Source organism: Chlamydotis macqueenii, chromosome 1 (assembly GCF_036417535.1).
Source record: "Chlamydotis macqueenii isolate bChlMac1 chromosome 1, bChlMac1.mat, whole genome shotgun sequence".
NCBI classification, from domain to species: domain Eukaryota; kingdom Metazoa; phylum Chordata; class Aves; order Otidiformes; family Otididae; genus Chlamydotis; species Chlamydotis macqueenii.
Genome location: NC_141556.1, coordinates 186938889 through 186961948, shown reverse-complemented (window position 1 = coordinate 186961948; position 23060 = coordinate 186938889). Strand labels below are relative to the sequence as shown.

The following is a 23060-nucleotide window of genomic DNA, read 5'->3' as shown; positions in this document are numbered from 1 at the left end:
CCAAAGTCACGAGTCATGCTAGTGGTGTATCTATAGATGGGAACACCACTCATAGCTTGCTAAGCAGCACAAAGGCACCATTGTGCCTACTACATTTTTACACAGAGAACTTCTGGGTAGTCATTTCTCTAGACAACAAAAAACAACATGAACTTAACGCAGAGGACTATGAAAAAGCTGATCCACACAGAGACAGACAAAATGATCATTTCCAGTCAAGTGCAGAGGCTGACTCAGAGCCCTTCCAACAATTTTCAAGCTTAAAGCCATGGTTCACAACAATGTAATTGGCATTGCTCCAGTCATTAATTATACCTGATCATTCTTGAAACTGGTGAATAACACGGCATCATTTTAATATTTCATGGCTCAAAAGCTTACCAGCCTTCTAAGTAAAGAAACAGTGTTAGGTGGTCAAATTTATGAAGGAGCTTTAAAATAGTCCCCTTTGAGTAGATCTGGATCTACTCCATCATTTCCAGTGATGCTGTTATTACTGGCTAATAATGCAGCCTTGCTAAGGCCAGAAGAGGACCTAACAAGATTTTAAAATGCAAATACATGCAAAAGCTTCACATGGAAAAAGAGAAGTATCATTGCCAAACTGCTAAAATAGCCATTTCAGAACAGTTTGACCAGGGAAAGCAGGACTGGGACAGGGACAGGGCAAGGGAACGCAGGCCGCTGCTAGTGATTATGACAGAGCTCCACAGACTGCCACATCATTAGTTGGTTTCCAATACCCTTTTGTGCAAAATCTTGAGCAGAAAGTACCTTTGCAGTTTGACATATTCTTGTGAGCTGGTCTATCACCAAAGGAAGAAGACAGATCCTCCTCTCTACCGAATGAATGCTTTCTAGAGCAGGCAGTCAAACACTACAGACACTCTAGGGTCCCAAGCTGATGTTGTTGTGGTACTAAAACTTATATGTTATTAAATATTTTAGGTATCATGGAGACAGATGTCTCTTCCAAATCTAGCTATCTTAGCCTAAAATAATTCTTTCCCCAGACAGTAAGAACATCTCAATGGGACTTGATAAATGCTTCCCAATCTGTGGATTTAAAGTCAGCTTCATAAGCTTTCCAAAGACAGGCTAACCCATCACATCTGAAGCTGATTGAGGAGCATCAGCATACCCCTGCTGCTGGTGACCTGCAGAGTTATACTCCTGCACTCAACCACAGGGATTATAACAAATAGCTGGGGCTGTGACTTCTTCAACTCTTGGAAAAATGGGCATTGATCTGCAGTTTCTTTTAAAGCATGAACACTCTCTTTGGGAGAGGAGACATACAGCAGATTACACTGGAGAGATCTATCAGGGAGACTTGGTTTTCCACATTTAATTGCAGGGGTAAAATGATTCTGCTTCTTCACTGGAAGAGCTGCCTTCCTTGTCTAGTATCCTTTCTATCATATTAGCTACCGCAGGATATTAAGTTCTTATCAAATAAAACCATTTACCATTGCACTCTAATGGACTGAGCACATGCAGTAGGAAGGGCAGAGTTATTTATTCTGGAGACTTACAAAGCTTTATGAACTCCATTAGTGGCAGAATGCAAGACTACATTTTGAGCTCCCACATTTTTTAATCTATGCTTGCATTAAGTGCTCATCCCTTGCTAGCATATTTGTATCCTTTTGCTGCTGCAATCCCTCATCCCTCTGAGAAGCATTAGCATGCAACTTGGTAAAGCTTCACAGAAACCAAGAGGATTGCTCAAGAATAATATTTACTATGGAGTGGTAAGCTTGCAAATGGTCATAAACATGAAGCTTCATCAAAACCAGAAAAGTCATTTTGCAAATACACAGTAGATAGTAGTAGATAGTGAACATCTCCTTATACTTACATGGCATTGCATGGTATATGCTGGGCCAGTACTGCCCACTGTCTCTCTTCAACCAGACACGAACTGTTCTACAAAAGAAAAAACAGGACATGTGAGGAAAAATGAAAAAGTATCTATGAATGAAAAGAAAGTCGTGAAGATGAATACACAAAACTTTCTTCAAAATTATATTATTGTGCTGAGAGGGAAAATAAACATGAAAACTCTTACAGCAGCCTTATACATCAACCTCAAATTAACCTCTGTAAGGCGATGAGGGTAGCTCATTCCTTGGTTCCATGTAGTACTCAACATCTTGGCCAAACACATCACAACAGTATTTGGAAATTACTACGGCTCTTTGTTCTTTGCCTTCCCAAGGACTGGAACACCACTGTTCATTTAACACCTCAGATGAGGATTTGGGACACACTAGGTAGTTCTGAAAGCACACCTGTATCAGCCCATTCAGTCCCCTGTAGAAGCCTTTCCTCTGCTCTCAGTGTAGGCCTTGGTCCATCTGCTACCTGTTCTTTTGTGTTCTGCTTCAGGAAAACCTCTAAGCAAAGGAATGAGGTTCTGAAATTTTCAGCTTATGTTTACTAAGATTATGTCCATTTGTGCCAACAATGAGCTCTTCAGCTTCAGGATCTTTCCTTCTCCTTAGGGTATTCATAGTGCTATTAGATGCCTATTGTGCATCAAGTTGAAGAAGCCAAATTTTTATCCTTCTCTGAAGAGGACAATCAAGGCGACAGGCAGCCTGGCAGTCCTCCTCTGCACCATCAGTTTGGAGTTGCCGTTCTCAAATAGCGACACCTAGAACCACGCAGTGCTCCAGGCCTCTCCACAAACACATCAGTGGTTTCCTCCCTTCTAGAAGGCCTTCCTACTGTATCTCAGGATTACTTTTGCTTTCTCATAATCATATCATGCTGGCAGCTCCCTGTTACTCAGTCCATGCCCTTCACACACTTGTTTCCTGAGCAGAGGATCTGGAATGATGTACTATTTGTGTCATTAAATATTTATTATCTCAGACCTTGGTATCATCCACTCGTTATGGTCCAATTTCTGAAGCCTTTTTCTGATTGAAGCTCTATCTTAACTTGAGTTCATCAGCTAATTTAATCAAAACAAGCCTAGAAACCGTGTCACCAGTTAAAGCAGCAGGCAATCAGCAATCTCCTGCTTGTTCCTGCATAGCCGACTGTACAGCTAGCTGTTACCTGCCTTACTGTTCCTCAAATCCTAATCATCTCCAATTTAACTAGTAAACTCTCCATATAATGCTGTATTCCATGCGTTACTGATTTTTATCAAATATATTAACCTTCTCTAGAAAATTCAGTTATCCAAGACACCATTGTTTTAGTGTAGCACAATAGATCTTAACCTACCACCCACCTCTATTTAGTCTTTCCCATCAAAGTATGTATGCAATAGTAGGTACAACAGGGATCTAAAAAACTATTGTTAAATATAAACATTATTTTCCTGTAGCGTATCTGGAACTTGCACTTGATAATATTAAGGAAAGAAAACAAGCAAAAATGGCTCTTTCCAGTTCATGAAACATGTGGAAATACAGCTTGTGGAGAAGACTACATGGGCATTCTTACTGTTACCTCATTTTCATGGAAAAGCAGTTTTTAGCACTTTTTAGTTATTAAAAGTTTAGAGCAATATGTTAATATAATATAATAATATAAATTGATCTAAGACATTACATACACAAATCAAGTCTGAACAGAGATGCCATGCAATGTAATAAAGCGATTCAAGAATCCTGCAAACTTCAATATAAGGGCTGCACCACTATGTGTTCCTGGACTGCATATATCCAAAATCAGTTTTCTGGTTTTCCTGCCCTCATTTTTCAGCAAATAATTCAGAGACCTGTGTATCTGGGCACCACACAAACTGCATCATTTTAGAAATGTCTCAGGCGTATACTTTAATATGGCATGTGGCTCTAAAAACTAATATTGCACTGGGTCAGCAAGTCCCATGGTTAGAAAGCTCCCATAAATTACTCAAAAAATACAAAATTCAGTATAATTACCTCCTAAGTCTAATGACCTTTTTTGCAATGAACACAGCAGCAGCTCTTTAGCAGATCTGAAGCAAAACCAGCAATACCTTTTCGGGGGCAATTCATCTGCCGAGAACAATGCCACCATATCGTCGACAGTGACAAAGCCAAATCCTTCTGTCATTTCTCACTCTAGCTAACTGTAGCTGTTGTCATAGTGGCACTCTGCTACTGGACATCAGCACACAGGTCTGGGAAGATGCCTACAGCCATCTGTTGTACGCAAGGTTTGGGACAGGGTCCAAAACCTTTGAGGCCACCCAAAGGGGTCCACCTTTACTAAGGTCACTGTAATTCTGGAAGCAGATCAGTCGCTCCGTTTCGCAAACAGGCGAGCTCTGTTATGTGAAATTATCATGAGAATGAATGACTGTGCACAAAACAGTAATAGGATGAATCACAGGGAGCTGAAATAACTCCAAATGAAACACCCCCGAGGAGGTGTACCAGTATCCTGTGACAGACTTGTCTTTTTTGATCATCCCAATCCATATATTCAGTGCTACAGGTTTCAAAACTCCCAGGTTTCGATAAGGTTGTCTCTCCTCTCCACTTTATGGTTCTGGCAAATAATAAATCCAGTACAACATAGTACAGATTATTTAGCTTGTTAAAAAGGGGGGTATGTACAGGAAAAGATTTTTCAAAAGCTAAAGGAAATAAAAATCAATTTTACTTGTAAAAATGGCAATAATTTGGATGCTTTAGGTTGGTTTTACTGTTGTTTTTTTGAACTGTATCCACTACAGACTTACTAATATATCAATGTTAAGACTGTTAGCTGAATGATATTGAAATAAAAATATTTTCTGCTTAAGTTTAAAAAAATACCAACTGGTGGAAATTCTTAGTTAAGAGTGAAACTACTTTTATTAGTGTAGGCCTCTTCTGTAGGCACATAAAATGCTCATTTCATTATGTAGCCAAATATATTTCCATTCAATGACTAATTCATGCAAAATGAGAAACAAAGCATTCTAAGAATAAAAAAAAGAGTATGAAAGATGTTATCTGACTCCAAGGTGCGTGAAAGGGAACATAATCAGCAAGTCAGTTCACGTAACTCACTTCAGAAATACTTACCTCCTGAGTAATAATTGTAAATAAAGGAAAACAAAAGATCTTGTAGACAATTTATTTTAAAATTAAGGATGATTAGTATGCATGTCTTCAAACCAAGCATTTTAAAGTTATGTTAAGCATTATAATTCCAATATCTATGTATAAGTTGATGTAATAATGTAAAAATTCTTCCTTACATTAGAAAATTATGACTCATTATTTTCTTCTCTTAAGATCACTGGATTAGATAAGGCATTTTATTGAAAGAAGAAAAACTGATCTCAGTTCATTAAACTTTTCTGGGTAACTTTTTCTCAAAGTAGATGTGGGCTAAAGAACAAACTGCACCAACAACTGAACTTGGGAGAAGCCAAATGCTTTTGGAAGAGTTTGCCTTTGTTTTCAGCTGCAGTTCTGCACATTTTTGTATACTTCTTAACACAATACTACCCGCTAGATGTGAAACCCAGAGCTTTTGAAGCTTCCAAAGAATGGAAAGAAAAAACCAAGCATGAATGAAAATAAGCTTTTTTATGGATATATAGCATGAAGAGTACTTGCTGATTGCATGGTTACTGGGCTTAAACACAGCACCCACCCAGGTCAGGATCCATTCTTCAGCTGCTCTAGAGTGATTCAGTCAGCATCACCACGGAAATTAGTCGTCCCTTCATTTTGTTGCCAGTGAATTGGCTTGAAAAGATTTTTAGAACCTGTCAAATCGATGGATACTCTTCTAGTCTTTTCATAACAGAGATGATTTATTTTTAAATGAGACAGGCTATACAGAAATAATTCTGTCATGCAAAAGACAGGCTAAGCCTTCATATACTAAGGAGATGTGAAAAATGTGTATTTTAAAAGAAAAATTGCTTCCCTCTGTTATGCTTAAGAGTATGTGTCTCAAATCCAGGTGGCTGTGGTTGTACTGGCAGGGCTCAAACACACTGCTAGGCTGTGCACGTGTGCAGGAGGTAGTAGATGAATCTGAGCACCTGCTACTCACAGAGGTGCCTATGTCAACAGCAGCATATTCACCATTGCAGCTCTGCACTTCACCATCTACAGAAAGTTATTCAATCGGTGGTACAAGCCATGGTATCTTCTTTCTGATAGAGACATTTTGCTCATACAAATCCTAGTTTGTGCATTTAGGTTGCAGTATGCTCCATGAAAGCCTACACAATGTTGCCAGGCAGGATGCAAGATTCTCTGCATCATCCCTACTCTGGCCTGAGCTTCTTGTCATCTCACTGCTGGAAAACTGGGCGTCACTTGGAGCTGCAGAGTTGAGCCTCTGGAACTGACTCAAAGGCAGGGTTCTTGTCCTTCCTCCTTGGTGCCTTGCGTAAAACCAAGGCAACTGGTGTTGCATGCAGTACAGTCATATTAGACGTGTCTAAGCACTGTCCCAAGATGTTTGCATGTTGCAATACTGTGAACTCTGTTGTAGGGAACTCCAACACCACCATTACCTCGAGAAGTAAGTTATCCCTACTCCACTCAATTTCTCCAGAATATCCATAAACCCATCAGTTTTAGTTGTGCATTGTGAGTACAGAAATGTATCCTATATATCAGTTACCCATAACAGATCGCTCCTCTTCTGTTTGTGAATGTTTTCCTTCCTCACCCCTGCCTTTTTAAACATTTCTCTTCACTGAGATGAACTTGTGTACTGCATTATCACCTTCATGCTCCAGGCATGTGCCAGATGTACAACAGGGCAGAGATAACCCTCAACACATACAATTTACTACAGTATTCTGCAGGTATTCTTGGGCTTCAGGAAACTCTTTTAAATGACATTTTAACATACTCCTAATTATTGTTTACACCTTGGACCATATATTGTGCAGTTTTTTGATCTCCTATCCTGCTGAGGGACCAAGAGGGTAAGCATCAAAGGGAGTACAAGGCATTTTATTCCTATTTGTAGGAAGTGCCTGGTATAGAAATTTTCATCTGTCACTTTCTATAGTCATATCAGGCTCATCCAGAGATCAACGCCTGCCCAATGCACGTTCCTGCTCCTTGGGAAAGGGAGGCAGGTCATCAGCACAAATGACATTACATGGTTAAAAATGAAGACATCCCCTTCTGTCAGCTGTTCTAACCACAGAACTGATTTAACACAGTTACAGAACAGTTTCCAAATATGAAAAGGAAGACATGAAAATATTCTGGAAAATTCTTTAAAATACTAATCTAGCTATTTAATTGGCAGAAGAAAGGAAAAGAGCTTAGGATAATACTACATCCAGGGTTAGTGCAGTCTGTGAGGTTTTCTGCATACCTAATGGAGTATTAGCACACATTCTCACCATCAATATACTGAAGTCTTCTTTAGTGTTGAAACAAAAAAAAAATTTTAAAACTCCACTTCTTCCTAAATATTCAATAATAGACAATTCAGAAGTATTCAAAAGCTATTTCTCTCTGGAAACTAAATATCTTCATTGGAAACAGCAAAAGCTTTATCTGCTGCCATTAAATAAACATGACAGTAGTAGTTTTTAAAATCCAAGTACAGCACTGACAGTCTCACTGTCTTTAACAGAGAGACATTGTAATTAGAAGTGAGATAAGGAAAAATATTTAACTACTGCGTTAAAGATACTACAGTACTATAAAGCCCACCTTCTCCAGGGACTTTTGTGGGCAAGAAATGTGAAGAGATTCTGGCTCCTACCAATTAATAACATGAGCTGCTACTGGGATTTTCTGAAAGAATAAAAGATCTTTCATGTTTGCTGAGAGATCATGAAAAGATGCCAGTGTGCTGGAACCCATGACAGAGAGTTTAGTTTCTCTGATAAATTTTGAAAGAAAATATACAAAAGCAAAAGTCAAAACTGGAACTAATTTCTGAGCCAGCCTGTTCTTCAGCGAAAACAAAAAGAAATTTAATAGCAGAGTGCCAAAACCTCAAGCAGCAAGAAGAGTTTATCTAACAGGCCCTCATCCTATGGCCCCCCTGCCAAAAAAAAAAGAAAAACATAAAACAAACCCTCAACCCCAAACCCAACACTTCCATCCCCTCAAAAAAACCAACCCCAAGGACCCAGAGAAGTACATGACTATGTCTCTCAGGGTCACCCGTCCTAATCTCCACAAAGCCCATCGCACAATTCTGATGGAGGGTTCTGCACAAACACTACAATTCGGGGCACACTACAGGTTATACTTAGTTTTAATGTTTTTGTTAAACAAACATGCAATTTAAAGCAAACTAATCAAGAGTTTACTAACTGGACTCTTCCTAAGACAACTAAGAAATGGTGTACAGATATTCATCACTGTAGATCTGTTCTAAGTTCCTTCATATAATAAAAGGGCAAGTTTTGTTTCTAAAATGAAATGCAAGAACTCCCAGTTCAGAAACAGGGGACAATGGGTGGGGAAAAGATTAAAGAGTTTTGAGAATGGGCTTTATTTCAGGGCTGTTTTAGAAAGAAGTTCCCTCTCAGCAGTGATTATATAAGGGAATTTCTAGAAGATACAGACTGAGTTTACAATGAAGATATTGTAACTCAAGCATCAGCTTCCTACAAAATAAAAGTCTTTCAGGCAACAATAATAACTCTCTTTACTTTGTATGCCTCACACCCTGCAACAAAGCCATAAGAGCAGTAAGATCTGACTTCAAGAGGAAGTTGGGTCAGCTCCCAACAGCCAACATCTTTGACATCCTACCATTGTATTGAAAACACCACTGTCATTGCCACCAGTCTGGCAACTGTTGTGCACAAAGCTCCAAAACAGCAGAGAAACACAACTGCTGCAAGGGAGCCAAACCAAATAATGGCTGCATGCAGTCCTAGACATGAACAGTACAGGAAGCATGCCAAAAACCGCATAGACGCAGCTGGATGTGGTAGAAGTAGCACAGGCACCAGCTGTACCAGGGGAAGTATTATCATAAGACCTTGAATGTTCAAGGGCACTGTCAATCACCCAGTGATATAAAATCCTACTGCTTTGAATTTATCTATGCCCAGGCTAACACAGAACTAGGTAGAGTTTTAGGTGAGGTTCATCCAATCTCCACAACAATGATCTACATAGCACTTGTCAGTCAAGGGTTGATAAAAGTCCAGATTTCTCATTTCTCCTCCTACCAGAAAATGACGAAGCCAAACACAGAATTTACAATGCAAGCACCAACCTGATGCTGAACAGGGACCTCAGGAGCAACTCTATAGTCTGGTGCAAAGAGCAGGGTAGGGGGACACACAAAAAGCAGTTCACTCATGGACTTTTTTTAACCATCAGCTGGTGGCAATGAATCTGATTTTTGCTACCTTTGATGATTCTCCTTATTAAATCTAAATAGTCTTATTTCCTCTCCTTTGTAATTCTTCCCCGTGAATGTCTCTTGGCTCATCCATTCTCAAGAGTCACTAGTATAGTTTCTTGCCATGGACCCCTGGATCCTACAAAAATTAAAATACACATTTTATATAAAACTTTTGATCATGAATAATGTCATTTTGAGCCAATATTTCCAGTGAAGACAGGGGATGAGCTACTAAAGAGTTGTACAAACTAAGCTCAGAGGTTAACAATCTTGCAGAACGCTGCCAGTTCCTTTCTGCTTAGAAGGAACACAATGGAAAAGTCTTGGAATGAAGCTCCATGCAAAGGTACAGTAGGGAAGAAACCGCAGTCTTAAAGTACTGTATATTTACCACCTATATTCAGAAAAAAAACCACCACACAAAACTGTACGCCAAGCAAGCAGGCAGATAGACTGAAAGGCAGGAATTTTTCACACAAAGCTTACACAACATCCTAACTCAAATCATGCTTTATAAGATATTCCCCCATTTAATTCATGCTGCTGTAAACTAAATGCAAACGCACACTGCATAACAGGGAAAATGTCAAAGTTTTGGTAGGTTATATGCAGCTATGGAATTGTATAGGTTTGTCAGTGAAAAACTGTTATAACCATCAGTGGTATTTAGACCTAAGAGAAAGAGATACCACTTTATTTAACACAGTTTTGGTTTACATAGAGGGTTTTTTGGGTATTTTGTGGGAAGTGACTAGAAAACAAAGATTCATAGGAAACAATCTCAGGAGAAATGCATTTTTATAAGTTAAAAAAAAATGATAGCAACATGACAGTTTTACTACTCAGCTGTGAAACAGTTTCCACCCATTTTTCAGTTTTCTGGACAACGAGCAATGCAGTTCAGTGATTTTTCCAGTTACCTGAGCACATATGCCTGGAAGCACTGCATGCTCTGCTGTTCAGGCACCGGACCAGAATCAGATTCTGACCAGCTTCCACTGCAGAAACTTTGGGCAAGTAAGGAGAGACCACAAAAATGAACCAGAAGTCACAACCACAGAAAAATATTATGTTACCTTGAGGTTACTAGCACAAGGTTCAGAGAGTTGAGCTGTCTCAGGTCTTCAGCAGCTCCACAAAAGCACAGCTAATCATGTATCATATGAAGCTGTGCAGTGACTACACCACATTCCAACATAAATGCTGTAGGAAAGCTAATTTTATCTGCAAATGCAGGTAAATGCAGGGCTAGAGTTCTCAGCAAGCATCAACCTACAGCTTTGGGAATTATTAAACAATGAGTGTTAGATCACACTAGGCTTTTTTTCAGGCAAAGTTTCAAAATTAACTCCCCCATTAAGACCTGTTCATCTGTCTTCCTTACAGAGCTTTGGGATAATAAAACAATCTTCATCCCTCCCTCTTACCCACAAACCTCCCCCACCCACACTCCACCAAATTATTTCCTTCCAGAACAGATGCAGGTTCAGTGCTTCTTGTACCAGTCGATACCCGTTTGCATTCGGGAAGCATAAACACACAACCTTTTGAAGGTAATTGCATTGGATGATTTAATTATTGCAATCCAATTACTTTCACCTCCTTCCCACATTCAAATGTTTCAGTAATGGAAGTTATTAGAAAGATTCTCATTAGATTAAAATACAGGCCTGCTATGCAATAAGTGACTCAGTGGAACCATGCTAAAAATACCTACCGGAGCACGGATTCGCAAGAAAGCAACCCTCCAGCTCCCTTCTAAATCGTCCATGTAGCAAAGGCAAAGAACGAGAACCTACCACATCATCAGCCTGCTTGCAGCTGCCTGGTAGGAATATCTGTCCAGAATAACACTACACGTGCTTTTCCCAAAGCTGCTATGGGCTATCAACTAAGATAGTGATAATTTTTAAGTTATGCATGCTTCACTGTGTATAAAAAAGAATTAATTACTCAACAGATAAAAAAGTAAGTGTATGCTTTTCAATCTATGAAGTGAAAGTTGGACATACCCATTTTCAATATACATACCACCAGCATGACATTTCGAAGAAATTATATTAATACACAGGTTAACACACAGGAAAATATTAATGTTTGATCCCAAGCACTAAATTAAGTCCTTAGCTGGAATTTGCAAAAAACATAATGCTAGTATGCTGCAGCAAAAGAATTTCCTCAGTTTTACTCTTCTTTTCCATTCTACTCTGAAATGATACCACGACATCAGTAAGAAAACAGCACCAGACCTGGAAGGAAAGACGAATGCAGAAGAAAAAAGTTTGCAAGTAATAAGGTAAAATGGAGGAAGACAAGAGATCCTGGCTCAAACAGTCATACCCTTAGGCCTCGATTTATGTTTCATATAAATGTTTTCCTTGGTTAACTATACAGTGCAGCATCTAGTAAATTATGCTTTTACTGCAGGGGAAGGAACCCACATTTCCACATCCATAGGATGATGCTCTCTCTCTGCATTTTAATTTCTGAATGTAAGTAATCTGCATCATCCATTGCAAAAGACTAAATTAGATCATTAACTACTTCACTGCTTCTTGGAGGATATTTGATGTATTAAACAGAGTATAACCATTCATTGCAGTTATTTGAGAATCCTAGTGTAAGGAAAATAAGGTTCTAGCTGCAAAAAGACAAGAGCATGCATAACCTGTAAAAGTGTTATTTGCCACTGACGGTATACTTACCACACTCTGCCAGAAAGCACCTAACATTTAATTCATGCAACACAAAGTTGTAGGGGAAAACCTTTGTTTCTTGGATATTGAGAAGAGGAACAATCATATCCCAATGCAAATGTACCCCTTTCCAAGCAAGCTGCTGTTAAGTCCTAACATCCACACAGTTCCCATAAAGTTGTTACCTCTCAATTTACACATTTATTTCTGTCACTAGATGAACTTTCACTTTGACTAATTGTTTCTCTGGTTTTTTTTTTTTGTGCAATAGAAAAACAAACAAACAAACAAACAAACAAAACCAAACCAAAACCCAACGCAACCCAACCCTCACACCTGTATGGTATAGGTAAGTTCCTTAGCCAACAAACAGGACAATCAGTTTGTCACATGCAGCTCTAGATGCTGAAGGTTTATTGAAACATCCTCTCTAAGAACAGATAGGCTTTTGTATTTCAAATATTGATGAACAATTATGGCACTGTTTTCACAGAGACAGCAAACACATCTACTCGGAATGTATCTACGTGCTCTGCGCCACCCCAAGACTCCTCAGGAAATGCAAATGGACACTTCTTGAGCAAGGACTTTCTGCAGAGAAATCCCTTTTCCAGTTCCTCCAGTTTACCATAGAACTTGAACAATGATTCACAGGTGATAAAACGTTCCCTCAGCTTTTTGGCTCATTGCTGTTATCCTCTCAGGGCAGCCTGACTCAGAGATATTTTCACTGTCCTCGCAGAAACCCAACTCTTACCTGCTTTGCTCTGCTAGAGGAGGCAAGAAGCCACTAGGTTGCTCTGTCCCAGCAGGACAACTTCGGATAGGGAGTCACAGTACTCTCCGGGAAGGAAAGCAGCAAGTGCCACCAAAAAGACACAGAGAAAGCAGGACAAAGCAATGCAAACCCAGTCCTGTCCTGAAAGGTTTGTTAGTTCATCTGCAAAGGAACTGCAGCCTTTGAAGTGCCTTGCCAGAGGTTCTCAGATTTCTTCTTATCACACATACTGAGGAGTGCCTTGTGAGGTGCCAGCAAAGACCAAACCTCTGACTCTGTAATTTAGAGGTGATCTGGCACTTCAAGGGCTTACAAGACAGTCACAGTTTGTCACCTCTGCATTCCTATGGGGGCTATATGGTGAGATGGAAATCAACACAAGTGAATAGAATCTGTCTTCAAACCTGTATTGCAAGACATATATCACATCCTAAACTTTATGTTTTATTATTTAAAAAAAAAATCCATCTTAAACATGCAGTCCCTCTTCACATCCAGTTACTTCTTGCATATAGCCTTGTTATAGCTTTCCTATTCTTCAGCATTCATTCATACTGTGCTAATTTTATTCTGTCATCTTTAAGGTAGTTATTTGCTAATTCTAATGAACACCTTCTTGCTCTTGTGTTACAAGATGAGAAGTTTCTGTTGTCTCTACTTTCTCTACTGGTTATTTGCTGTGTATGCTATCATTTCTTACACGCTTCCTCTTTAAGGTAATCAATCTTTCCAGTCTCTTGGGAAAGCTGTTCTGTCCTGTTTTCCTTACCTATCTTCCAGTCCCTCTAATGAGGCAATATCCTATCCTGTCTGAACTGGTATCTTCTGTACTAAACGCAGCAATCCAGACACAGACAAACCTGCTGAATTATAAGAGCATTAACATTCTTTCCTTTATCCATCTTCTCCCCATATGTACCCTGCAGTGTTTGCTTATTTGGCAGCAGTTGTACATGTTTTTTTATTCACACTGGCATGATTTAGAAACTTAAAAAATATGGATGAGATACAGATGTATATTTATCAATATTAGATTCTCTCAGTCGTACACTGCTATTCGCTTACTATGTTCTTCTATAGTTCTTCACATTTCTCCAGAATCAATCAGCTTATCTGCTAATTTGGGGCAGACTACTGGTCCAGACTGCACTAGGTAGGGGTTGCAACAGAGGATTTGCCAGCTACAGCTCCTAGAGGAAATCCCAAAACGACATGGTCCTGGCAAAGAGAGGTGGAAAGAAAACGATAAAGGAGAGCAACAGGCAGAGGCAATCACAGGCCAGGGCAAACCCTGACAGTATACATCACACTTTCTCCTTGTGAAGATGGGAGAGGAAAGCCACCTCTATTACATAAGCATAGGGAGGACACAAGATCAACTCCCTCCTCAGGTGTGGAAAAATACATTATTTCAATATGTGAAACACTGCAATATATTAAGGTGCAGCTTTGTAAAAACGTCTGGTGGAATTGTGTATGACAGGAGGACACTGCTTAGGTGACTGCTACCCATCCACCAAACCAACGAAGCCTGTAGCAGCTCCTGTTCATTTATCTAGTCATTGCTTCATAGGTAACTTCTGCTTTGCAATAAGGGACAGCTTCCAGTTCACAGCAAAAGCGTCAGACATTATCAGAAATCCTCTGCTGGTGCCTTGTTACTAGCTTATTTCATGGACTTATTTTTCTCTGAAGAGTTACACGAAGAGTCCTCTGCAATTCCTGTTCAGATGCTGTCTCAACTTGAATTCTCCAGATCTTTATTGCTGCCATTCATAGGGGAAGTATCAGTTTTATCTTGAAAGAAACAGATTTGAGGTCTTGAGAAAAAAATCAGCTCTAAATATCTGCCTCTTTGTTTTGCAACTCCTCACATTTAAATCTTATTCCAAGCTAATACAAAAGGCAACATCCTGAAGTTCAAAAGTAGTAAGGTCTTACTAGGTCATGCTATTAGGCATGATGATCACAATAAAGGTGTTATTATTTATATATTCATAGAAATCAGGGATTTGAGGCATAGCACTTTCAAAGCAAGGACTTTATGTCATTGCTGATTTAACTACTGAGCAACTCTACGTGTTCACTGGAAAAAGCTGATCAGCTTTCCTCATCCTGAGCACAGAGGAGGTTCCTTACCAGAGAACTTCCTTTCAGTAAGCTCCTGCACCAGCCTGCCCAAATTCAGACGGGTAAGGACTCTTGAACTCACATAAAAGAACATTGACAGATACAGAGATTACAACAGATGCAAACCATTTTATAACATGTGCCACAGAGCTGGCCTACAACAGCAGCACAGTGCATATGCAGGTGTTAAAAGCACATCATCCATGGTGCTATACCATCAGAGATAGCGTATGCTGCGTGTAAGTGCCGTACCACCCATCCCTATCACAGTCAGGACAGTGTTTTGCCTCTTACTACTATTAGCAAGTCAGGCAATCCTCGTTAAAATAAAGCAAAGATTTGGAGAGTTGAGATGTGGAGAGACCAAGCTATTCCACTGGTGATAAGAGGAGGATTTGTGTGGTTTCTATTTAGGAAAGGATAACTTGGTGTTAACCAAAACAACTACACATCACCGATCTTTGAGTTAAGTAATATTTTCACAGTGGCCTAAGTTACATGCAGAGGGCTTGCATGCACACGAACATAGCTTCTTCCACATCACTTCATTGAGAGATGCTGCCTTCCAGCAGAAGCCTATTAGTTAGCATAGGCACACAGTCCAAACAAGGTGTCTGAAGTAATGGCTTTGAGCTATTTGAGGGTCGCTGAAAGCAGAGGACGACAGCAGATTGAAGCAGACTAGATCTATCACTGACCTTGGCAGAGGACATCAGATTTGAAATGGTAATACAAGATAGAAGAGAGCAAGAGACCACCCATTAGGCAAGTAAATCCTTGTGCTATTAGTTAAAGCATAAAATCAGCTCACAGCATCTGCCAGGGAAAAAGATGAGCTGACATGGTGTAAAGGCAATAAATAAGTGAAGGGTCCCTTTTGATCCTGCTGCCTTGCAGGCTCAGCACTGCCTGAAAAATTAAATCAGGTTTGTAATTCTGGCTCAGCTATTCACAGGTCAGACAAGATTGCTTCTTCATAGAGGGCAGGGAGGGAAAGAACAGCTTTCCTTGTAGACAGTTAAGCTACTATGCAAAAAGGCTGAGATGATACAACCAGTTAACTCAAGCTGTGAGATATACTTCCCACAAACTAAAACCCACACTTTTTTGGTTTCAAAATCCATGTGTGCTCTGCTATGCCAAGCAGTTCCTCCTCCCACTCACCTGTTCTGATATCTGAGACATGCTGAAAACATCCAGGTGGAACGACCTGACAGTCCAGTACGTCTCTTCCACATGTCATACCTAATACAAGTGAATTGTGTCTTCTTATCAAATACACACAGTGAGCTTTGGAGGGATATGCGCAATTTGTGAGCAGTTACCAAGAAAAGTAAATCATTAACAATCTGCAGCAGATTGCAATTAAGCAGTTTACTTAATTCAGAGATGTCCCAACTACTGAGCGTACGGAGGGAGGCAACGCACATGGAGGGCAGTATTTTAATAATTTACTCAGAGGCCAGTGGCAGGTAATAATTTTCATAATTAATTTTTATTCCAGTTGGAGAGGAAGAGGGAGAAGAGATTAGACAGAGCTATCCTGTGGACAGGATCTGGCCTCTAGAACAAATCAGCGGGACAGCTTACTCTAAATAATACCAATAAACAGGAACAACAAGTTTACAAGAAATACCCAGAACAGTTATGATCTTGAATACTGCAGGGAACAAATGGGTTATTTTGGAAATACTCACAACTTTTCATCCTCTACACTGCACAGTAGAAATAAATGCAAGCTAACAACGGCTCTTAAAAATGCGACAACCAGATTATTTCACAAATGCATCTTTTCGCCCCGGCACTGCACCTTTAAAATACTTGCTTCAGTCACATAAGTCTGAAAGATTAAGGTTTGTCTTTGCTTTTCCCACTCACTTTTTTTTTTCTTTTTTAATTGTTTTGTTTGATGAATTTTTGAAAGGAAAATATTTCTGTAGAAGAAAACAAAAGCTCATGGTATGGCAGCTACATGCTAACTGGAAGCCACTGAACACTCAGGATCTACATCCTAGCTTTCCCAGTGGTCAACCAGTAACCCCTACTTAAGACATAAGAACCAAAGAAGACAGTCCAGTAGCCTACTTATAAATCATGCACTTAAAAAGCTTAGAGATGTTTTTCTGTACTCCCATCAGTTCTCCCAGTCATCCCACACTGTCTGCTCCTCCGGCACCCTTCATTTTTACACACATTTCAACCATGCTATTTCTCTCCCCAGAGTTTTGGCTCCAGCATTCTGGTTCAGCAAGAGCAGACAGTGATTTACAAGTCCTGCTAGACTTGGCCTTTCAAAAATACTCACACTATTGGCAAGAACATAAGCTTCAGATGTGTATGTGGGAAAGGTGCAGATACTCCCTGCGCATCCCAGTCCTCCTGTTTTCAGAAATACCCATTAATCAGTAGGTACCAGACTACCAAGGTCACCTCTCCTTGGCAGTAGCAAGCCTTCAGCATTTGTGCACCCACAAGCAACTGCAGAGGTAGCTCACATACCTGCTCAAGCAGGTGTTGTCCACTTCCTCACCAAGTCAAACGTGGCTCTGAGGTGATAAGGCAAAGGCAAATATCACCATTCCCTCTACGTCACTGCAAAGGAAAGAATCTCTTCCCATCTGATTTCCGTTTCTCTACTGCTTGTAGCATTCCAGCCCACTCCCTGTCGTCTGAGAGGCATCACACATTCACTGTCTCTCAATTACTCAAAACAAGTGAATGTATTTTAATAATATTTAAACAGGTTAAAAAAAAATCCATTAATGAACTGGATACTAACACGGGCTGCTGGTGGGAAAAGAGGTGCTGGAAAACAGATGGATACAGTGGGTACTTCACGTTTTTAGAAGGTCATATCTGGCAGATAAAAACTGCTAAACACGCCAAGCATCTTTCACATCACCAATGCACAAGGTGTTTTTTATCAGATTTCTGGTGCCAGCGTTTTTCCTGATCCAAGCTGCTCCGTTTGACTTTCATATCAGATGACTGCTGCGTATTGGCATTTAACAGCATTCAGCACTAGCAAGGATGTGCGGCTGCTCCAAGAGTTCATGCAGGAAGGAGGCAGCTGTCCCTTTTTAAATTTCAAACTGATAAGACGAGGACACCAAAAGAATGAACAAACAGGAAGGTGAGGAAAGGAAAGAGTGAGTTGAGAGGGGCTGTGTTAGGGATAAAACACGAACGGGAAGAATAAGCAGTAGGGAACAGGTTATAAAGTACAAAGGATACAAAGCCTGCAGTAAGGACAGCAGCCAGCAGCTCATTCAGCAACCCCTAGGCAAGAAAAATGAAACAGCACAGTATTTTGGTAACAATCTATCCAAACTGAGGCAACAGGATGAAGACAAACCCTTCAAACTCCAAGACCCTCCCCACATTGCAGTTACTGAGGTATCAAAGAATCTGCGCATAAGGTCAGCCCAATTCCAGAAGGAAAGAAGTCCAGCTTCACACTTTGCATTTATGAAGCACTGTGGTGGTGACAGACATGGTCGTAAAAACCCTTCCAGCTGCACTTGAAAAGACAGCATTTCCCCCTGTGTAACCTCCAAAAATATAACATGGAAAGTATTTCCTACATTAAGGCTTCTCCAGATAGTGCACTTGCACTTACCTCAGTGCCTCACAGACAGGACATTCTTGCTCTGCTACTTGGGACACTAAATCCATTAGGCTCTATCAGTTTCCTGTTAACAGGATTTTTTTTTTTTTTTGGCATTTAAGGCAAACAAAGGTTCACTATCTATCACCATGAAATAAGCACAGAGGAAAACAAACAATAGTTTGAAAAAGGGAGTCATAACCAACACAGACTATCTGAGTTCAATTTCAAGTGTTAATTTCCCAGGAAAGGGATAAAACCAGGCTTACTAGAGATAAGCCTGGGGGCAGCACACCAATGTTTGAGGGATGGCGTGCTAGCAAGGTCCTTTGGTCTGCCATCTCAGTGGAGGCAGAGGATGGAGATCCATGCAGCAGCAAAGACACAGAGGTTGTTGATGTGTTGGAAACCATGAAAGGGCCTAAGAACAGTCACGTAGGAATTAGGGCTTCTCCCCCAGAAAAGGTCCAACTGAAGTGCGTCTACACCAATGTATGCAGCATGGGCAATAAGCAGGAGGAGCTGGAAGCCACTGTGCAACTGGAAAACTATGATATAGTTGCAATTGTGGAAACATGGTGGGATGACTCACACAACTGGAATGCTGCAACAGATGGCTATAAACTCTTCAGAAAGGACAGGCAAGGAAGGAGAGGCAGTGGGGTAGCCCTGAATATTAGGGAGTGTTTTGACTGTCTTGATGATGGTGGTGAAAAGGTCAAATGTTTATGAGTAAGAATCAGGGGAAGGTCAACAAGGTAGATACCATGGTGGAAGTCTGTTATGGACCACTCAACCAGGATGAAGAGACAGACAAAATATTCTATGAGCAGCTGGGAAAAGTCTCATAATCACTAGCCCTTGTTCTTGTTGTGGACTTCAACTCACCAGATGTCTGCTGGAAATGCAATACAGTGGAGATTAAGCAGTCTATGAGCTTCCTGGAGTCTGTGGAAGATAACTTCTTGACACATCAAGATCATCTTGAGTGCTATCATGCAGCACGTACAGGACAACCAGGTGATGAGGCCCAGTCAGCATGGGTTTGTGAAAGGCAGGTCCTGCTTGACTCACCTGATCTCCTTTTATGACAAGGTGACCTGCTTAGTGGATGAGGCAAAGGCTGTGGATGTTGTCTACCTAGACTTTAGTAGAGCCTTTCACACCAGTTCCCATAGTATTCTCCTGGAGAAACTGGCTGCTCATGGCTTGGTCAGGTGTACTCTTCATTGAGTAAAAAACTGGCTGGATGGCCAGGCCCAAAGAGTTGTGGCGAATGGAGTTAAATCCAGTTGGTGGCTGGTCACAAGCGGTGCTCCGCAGGGCTCAGTATTTGGGCCAGTTCTGTTTAATATCTCTATCAATGATCTGAGTGAGGGGATTGAGTGCACCCTCAGTAAGTTTACAGATGACACCAAGTTGGGTAGGGGTGTCGACCTGCTTGAGGACAGGAAGGCTCTACAGAGGGACCTGGACAGGCTGGATTGATGGGCAGAAGCCAATTGCATGAGGTTCAACAAGGCCAAGTGCTGAGTCCCACACTTGGGTCACAACAACCCCATGCAACGCTACAGGCCTGGGGAAGAGTGGCTGGAAAGCTGCCTGGCAGAAAAGGACCTGGGGGTACTGGTCTACAGCTGGCTGAATATGAGTCGGCAGTGTGCCCAGGTGGCCAAGAAGGCCAACAGCATCCTGGCTTGCATCAGGAACAGTGTGGCCAGCTGGAGTAGGGAAGTGATTGTGCCCCTGTACTTGGCACTGGTGAGGCTGCACCTCAACTACTGTGTTCAGTTTTGGGGTCCTCATTACAAGAAAGACATTGAGGTGCTGGAGCATATCCAAAGAAGAGTAACAAAGCTGGTGAAGGGTCTAGTTTAGCCTTGAGAAGAGGAGGCTGAGGGGAGACTTCATTGCTCTCTACAACTACTTGAAAGGAAGTTGTAGTGAGGTGGGTGTCAATCTCTTCTCCCAAGTAACAAATGAGAGGAAATGGCCTCAGGTTGTGCCAGGGGAGGTTTAGATTGGATATTAGAAAAATTTCTTCACTGAAAGGGTAGTCAAGTGTTGGAACAGGCTGCCCAGGGAAGTGGTTGAGTCACCATCCCTGTAGGTATTTAAAAGATGTGTAGATGTGGCACTTAGGGACATGGTTTAGTGGTGGACTTGGCAGTGTTAGGTTTATGGTTGGACTCAATGATCTTAAGGGTTTTTTCCCACCTAAATGATTCTATGATTCTAAGACTGGATATGCACCAATTGAACAAGAACTAAACTTCTCTGCAAGACAGGATGGATAATCACACATTCTCCCCATTCTCTCTAGCAGGAAACTTCCCATTTCAACTTTCAGCTTCAGTAATTTATTCTTTCCCCAATTGTCTAATTTTTTCAGATAACCATAACACACTAACAAATGGCAACAACAGTGTCACTCAGATTCGTCATTTCAGGAAACAATATTAATTTAGTTACGTAGAAGGAAGGGGAGCCAAGTTAAACATCTTGTTCTGTTTATTTTTATGTTACTTCCGCATAATTGATAGCTATTCATTATTTAAGTTTATTTGACTGCAAATCTGCTCCTCTCCCTTAGCATCTGGTTAAAATTGTTTCCACGAGACAATGGAGGCCAAGCAGAATTTCTATTTGTGTCCAGAGTAAGAAAATGCAATCTTGTGGTACAGCAAAAGCAACAAATTTTGAAGAAAAATATTATAAAGACTATTGTAAAATCCTTATAACCTGGGTATTCAAGGTACGTATGATTCTAAGGAAATTTTGTTGCTTTCTTGATCCTCTGATCTTGGACCTTAAAAAGGCAGTCATAATCTTATAACGTCTTAGGGCTGGGCTAAAATAATTTGACACAACTTCCTCAGTATCAGAGGACCTATACCAGAGGATAATTTCAGACCAACCATCCTGAGAACAGTTAAAGTGATACTAAAACCTAGAAAATAAACATTTCATAGAAAAGGAGTAAACACAAAAGGCTCCTGCAACAAGACACTCTACACAAGAAACTCAATCGAGAATACATAAATTCCCTTGCAATCCAGGAGGGAAGAATAACGTACCATGAAAGATGAGGAAAGCCCAACACTTCTCGCCACTGAAAAGTCTGGCCCCAAGACACAAAATCCAGCTTAGCAACTTGTGCCAAGCTCAGAAGGAGAAGGAGAATGCAATTGCCATGGGCAGCACCATGCCAAAGAGTTTCAGAACAACCATGCTATATCCAACATGTATTTTCTGCCTCCACCACTGCCCCACACCAATTACTATGGCAGGGAAACCTAAGGGATGTCCATCATGCTTCTGCCTACCATAGCAGCTGTAGATGCACTTCTCCTTTAATGCAAATATCAGCCGCACTTCCAAAGCGCTCATTTGATCCTGTGCACAACGAGGTCAGCAGCAAAACTCTCAAATGATACCGGAGGAGGATGAAGCCAACTATGGTAATTTTACCGTTTGTTTATATATTGAAGTAAAAGCAAATTACTGCTTCTTCCTAATGGGAGACAGATCAGTGTCCTCACATCTGTGGGTTAAAAATAAATAAATAAATAAGGACTGAAATAAATGTAATGCAACTACTCAAACAGATATCCAAACAGAAATAGCCTGTACAAAAATAAGCCATTGAAGACTATGGAAGAGACACTTCCTCTCCACAAGCCTTTGCCTCACCAACATATGCAACTTCTGTTGCATTATCAGTGGCAGGTAAACTGGACAAGGCAGAAAGATCTACACAATAGTTACAGAACAAGCATCTCTATCTGTACAGTGCCTTCTATCGCAAACACGTCCTGAAGATTTCATTTAATTTTTATACCTATGCTTTCCTCGGGTGGAGGAGCTCACAAGCTCACAAGCCAATGAAGTAGCACACTTCTTCTTGGTTCCTGTGTGGCATCGCTAGTTTTACTAGGAAATTAAAGTTTCTTATCATCTATGCACGTTGAAGTTTTAATAAACCTATGTATGCTGTTAGAGTTTTCTATAGTCATTTGGCAGCAACACCAAAGATCTTATTGAAGCCTTGGTTATATGAACAGAAGTATGAGGCGAAAACAATGCTTTGAATGTGCGACAACTGTATGCTCAACTTATCTCAAGTATTTTAGGGACTGAAAGAAGAAGTAGTGTTATTTTTATGAGTAGCAGTCTTTTTAAAGATTAAAAGCTTAGGTAAAGCCTCCTTGCAAAAGGTGTCTGGACTTCCTTCATCTTCTCCAAGCTTTGTTCTACACCTGAATCACCTCAATGAAGAATTCTATCTTCAGCACGTAAAACCCAGTTGTGCGCTTGTTTCAAAGTGGTAGATAATTAGTGCCTTGTACTTCAAAATCAGTCTTACTACAGCTTGGCACTGTTCTATGACTTTGAAAATATAAGAACAAAGCTTTCACCTGGCCTGAAACAGTGGAGTGACCATCACACTCATCAGAAGTGAGGTCTGGGTTCTTCTACTGGCAGCCCATGGTGCAGCCCCAGTGCAGTGCAATAACACCAAGCCCACTGGAAGGATGCTGCCCTAGGACAC

At 40.6% G+C, this 23060-nt stretch overlaps 1 protein-coding gene across 3 annotated transcripts in view; it reads right to left on the bottom strand.

The window, feature by feature from the left end:
* WDFY2 (WD repeat and FYVE domain containing 2) overlaps window positions 1-23060 on the bottom strand; it is a 65910-nt gene that overhangs the window by 28832 nt on the left and 14018 nt on the right. For 2 of the 3 annotated variants that reach the window (XM_086771903.1, XM_086771904.1), the window contains exon 2: window positions 1862-1929. In XM_086771903.1, coding sequence (XP_086628029.1) covers window positions 1862-1929 — 68 coding nt within the window. The remainder of the gene's footprint in view (window positions 1-1861; window positions 1930-23060) is intronic. The other variant, XM_086771905.1, reaches the window with a different exon arrangement.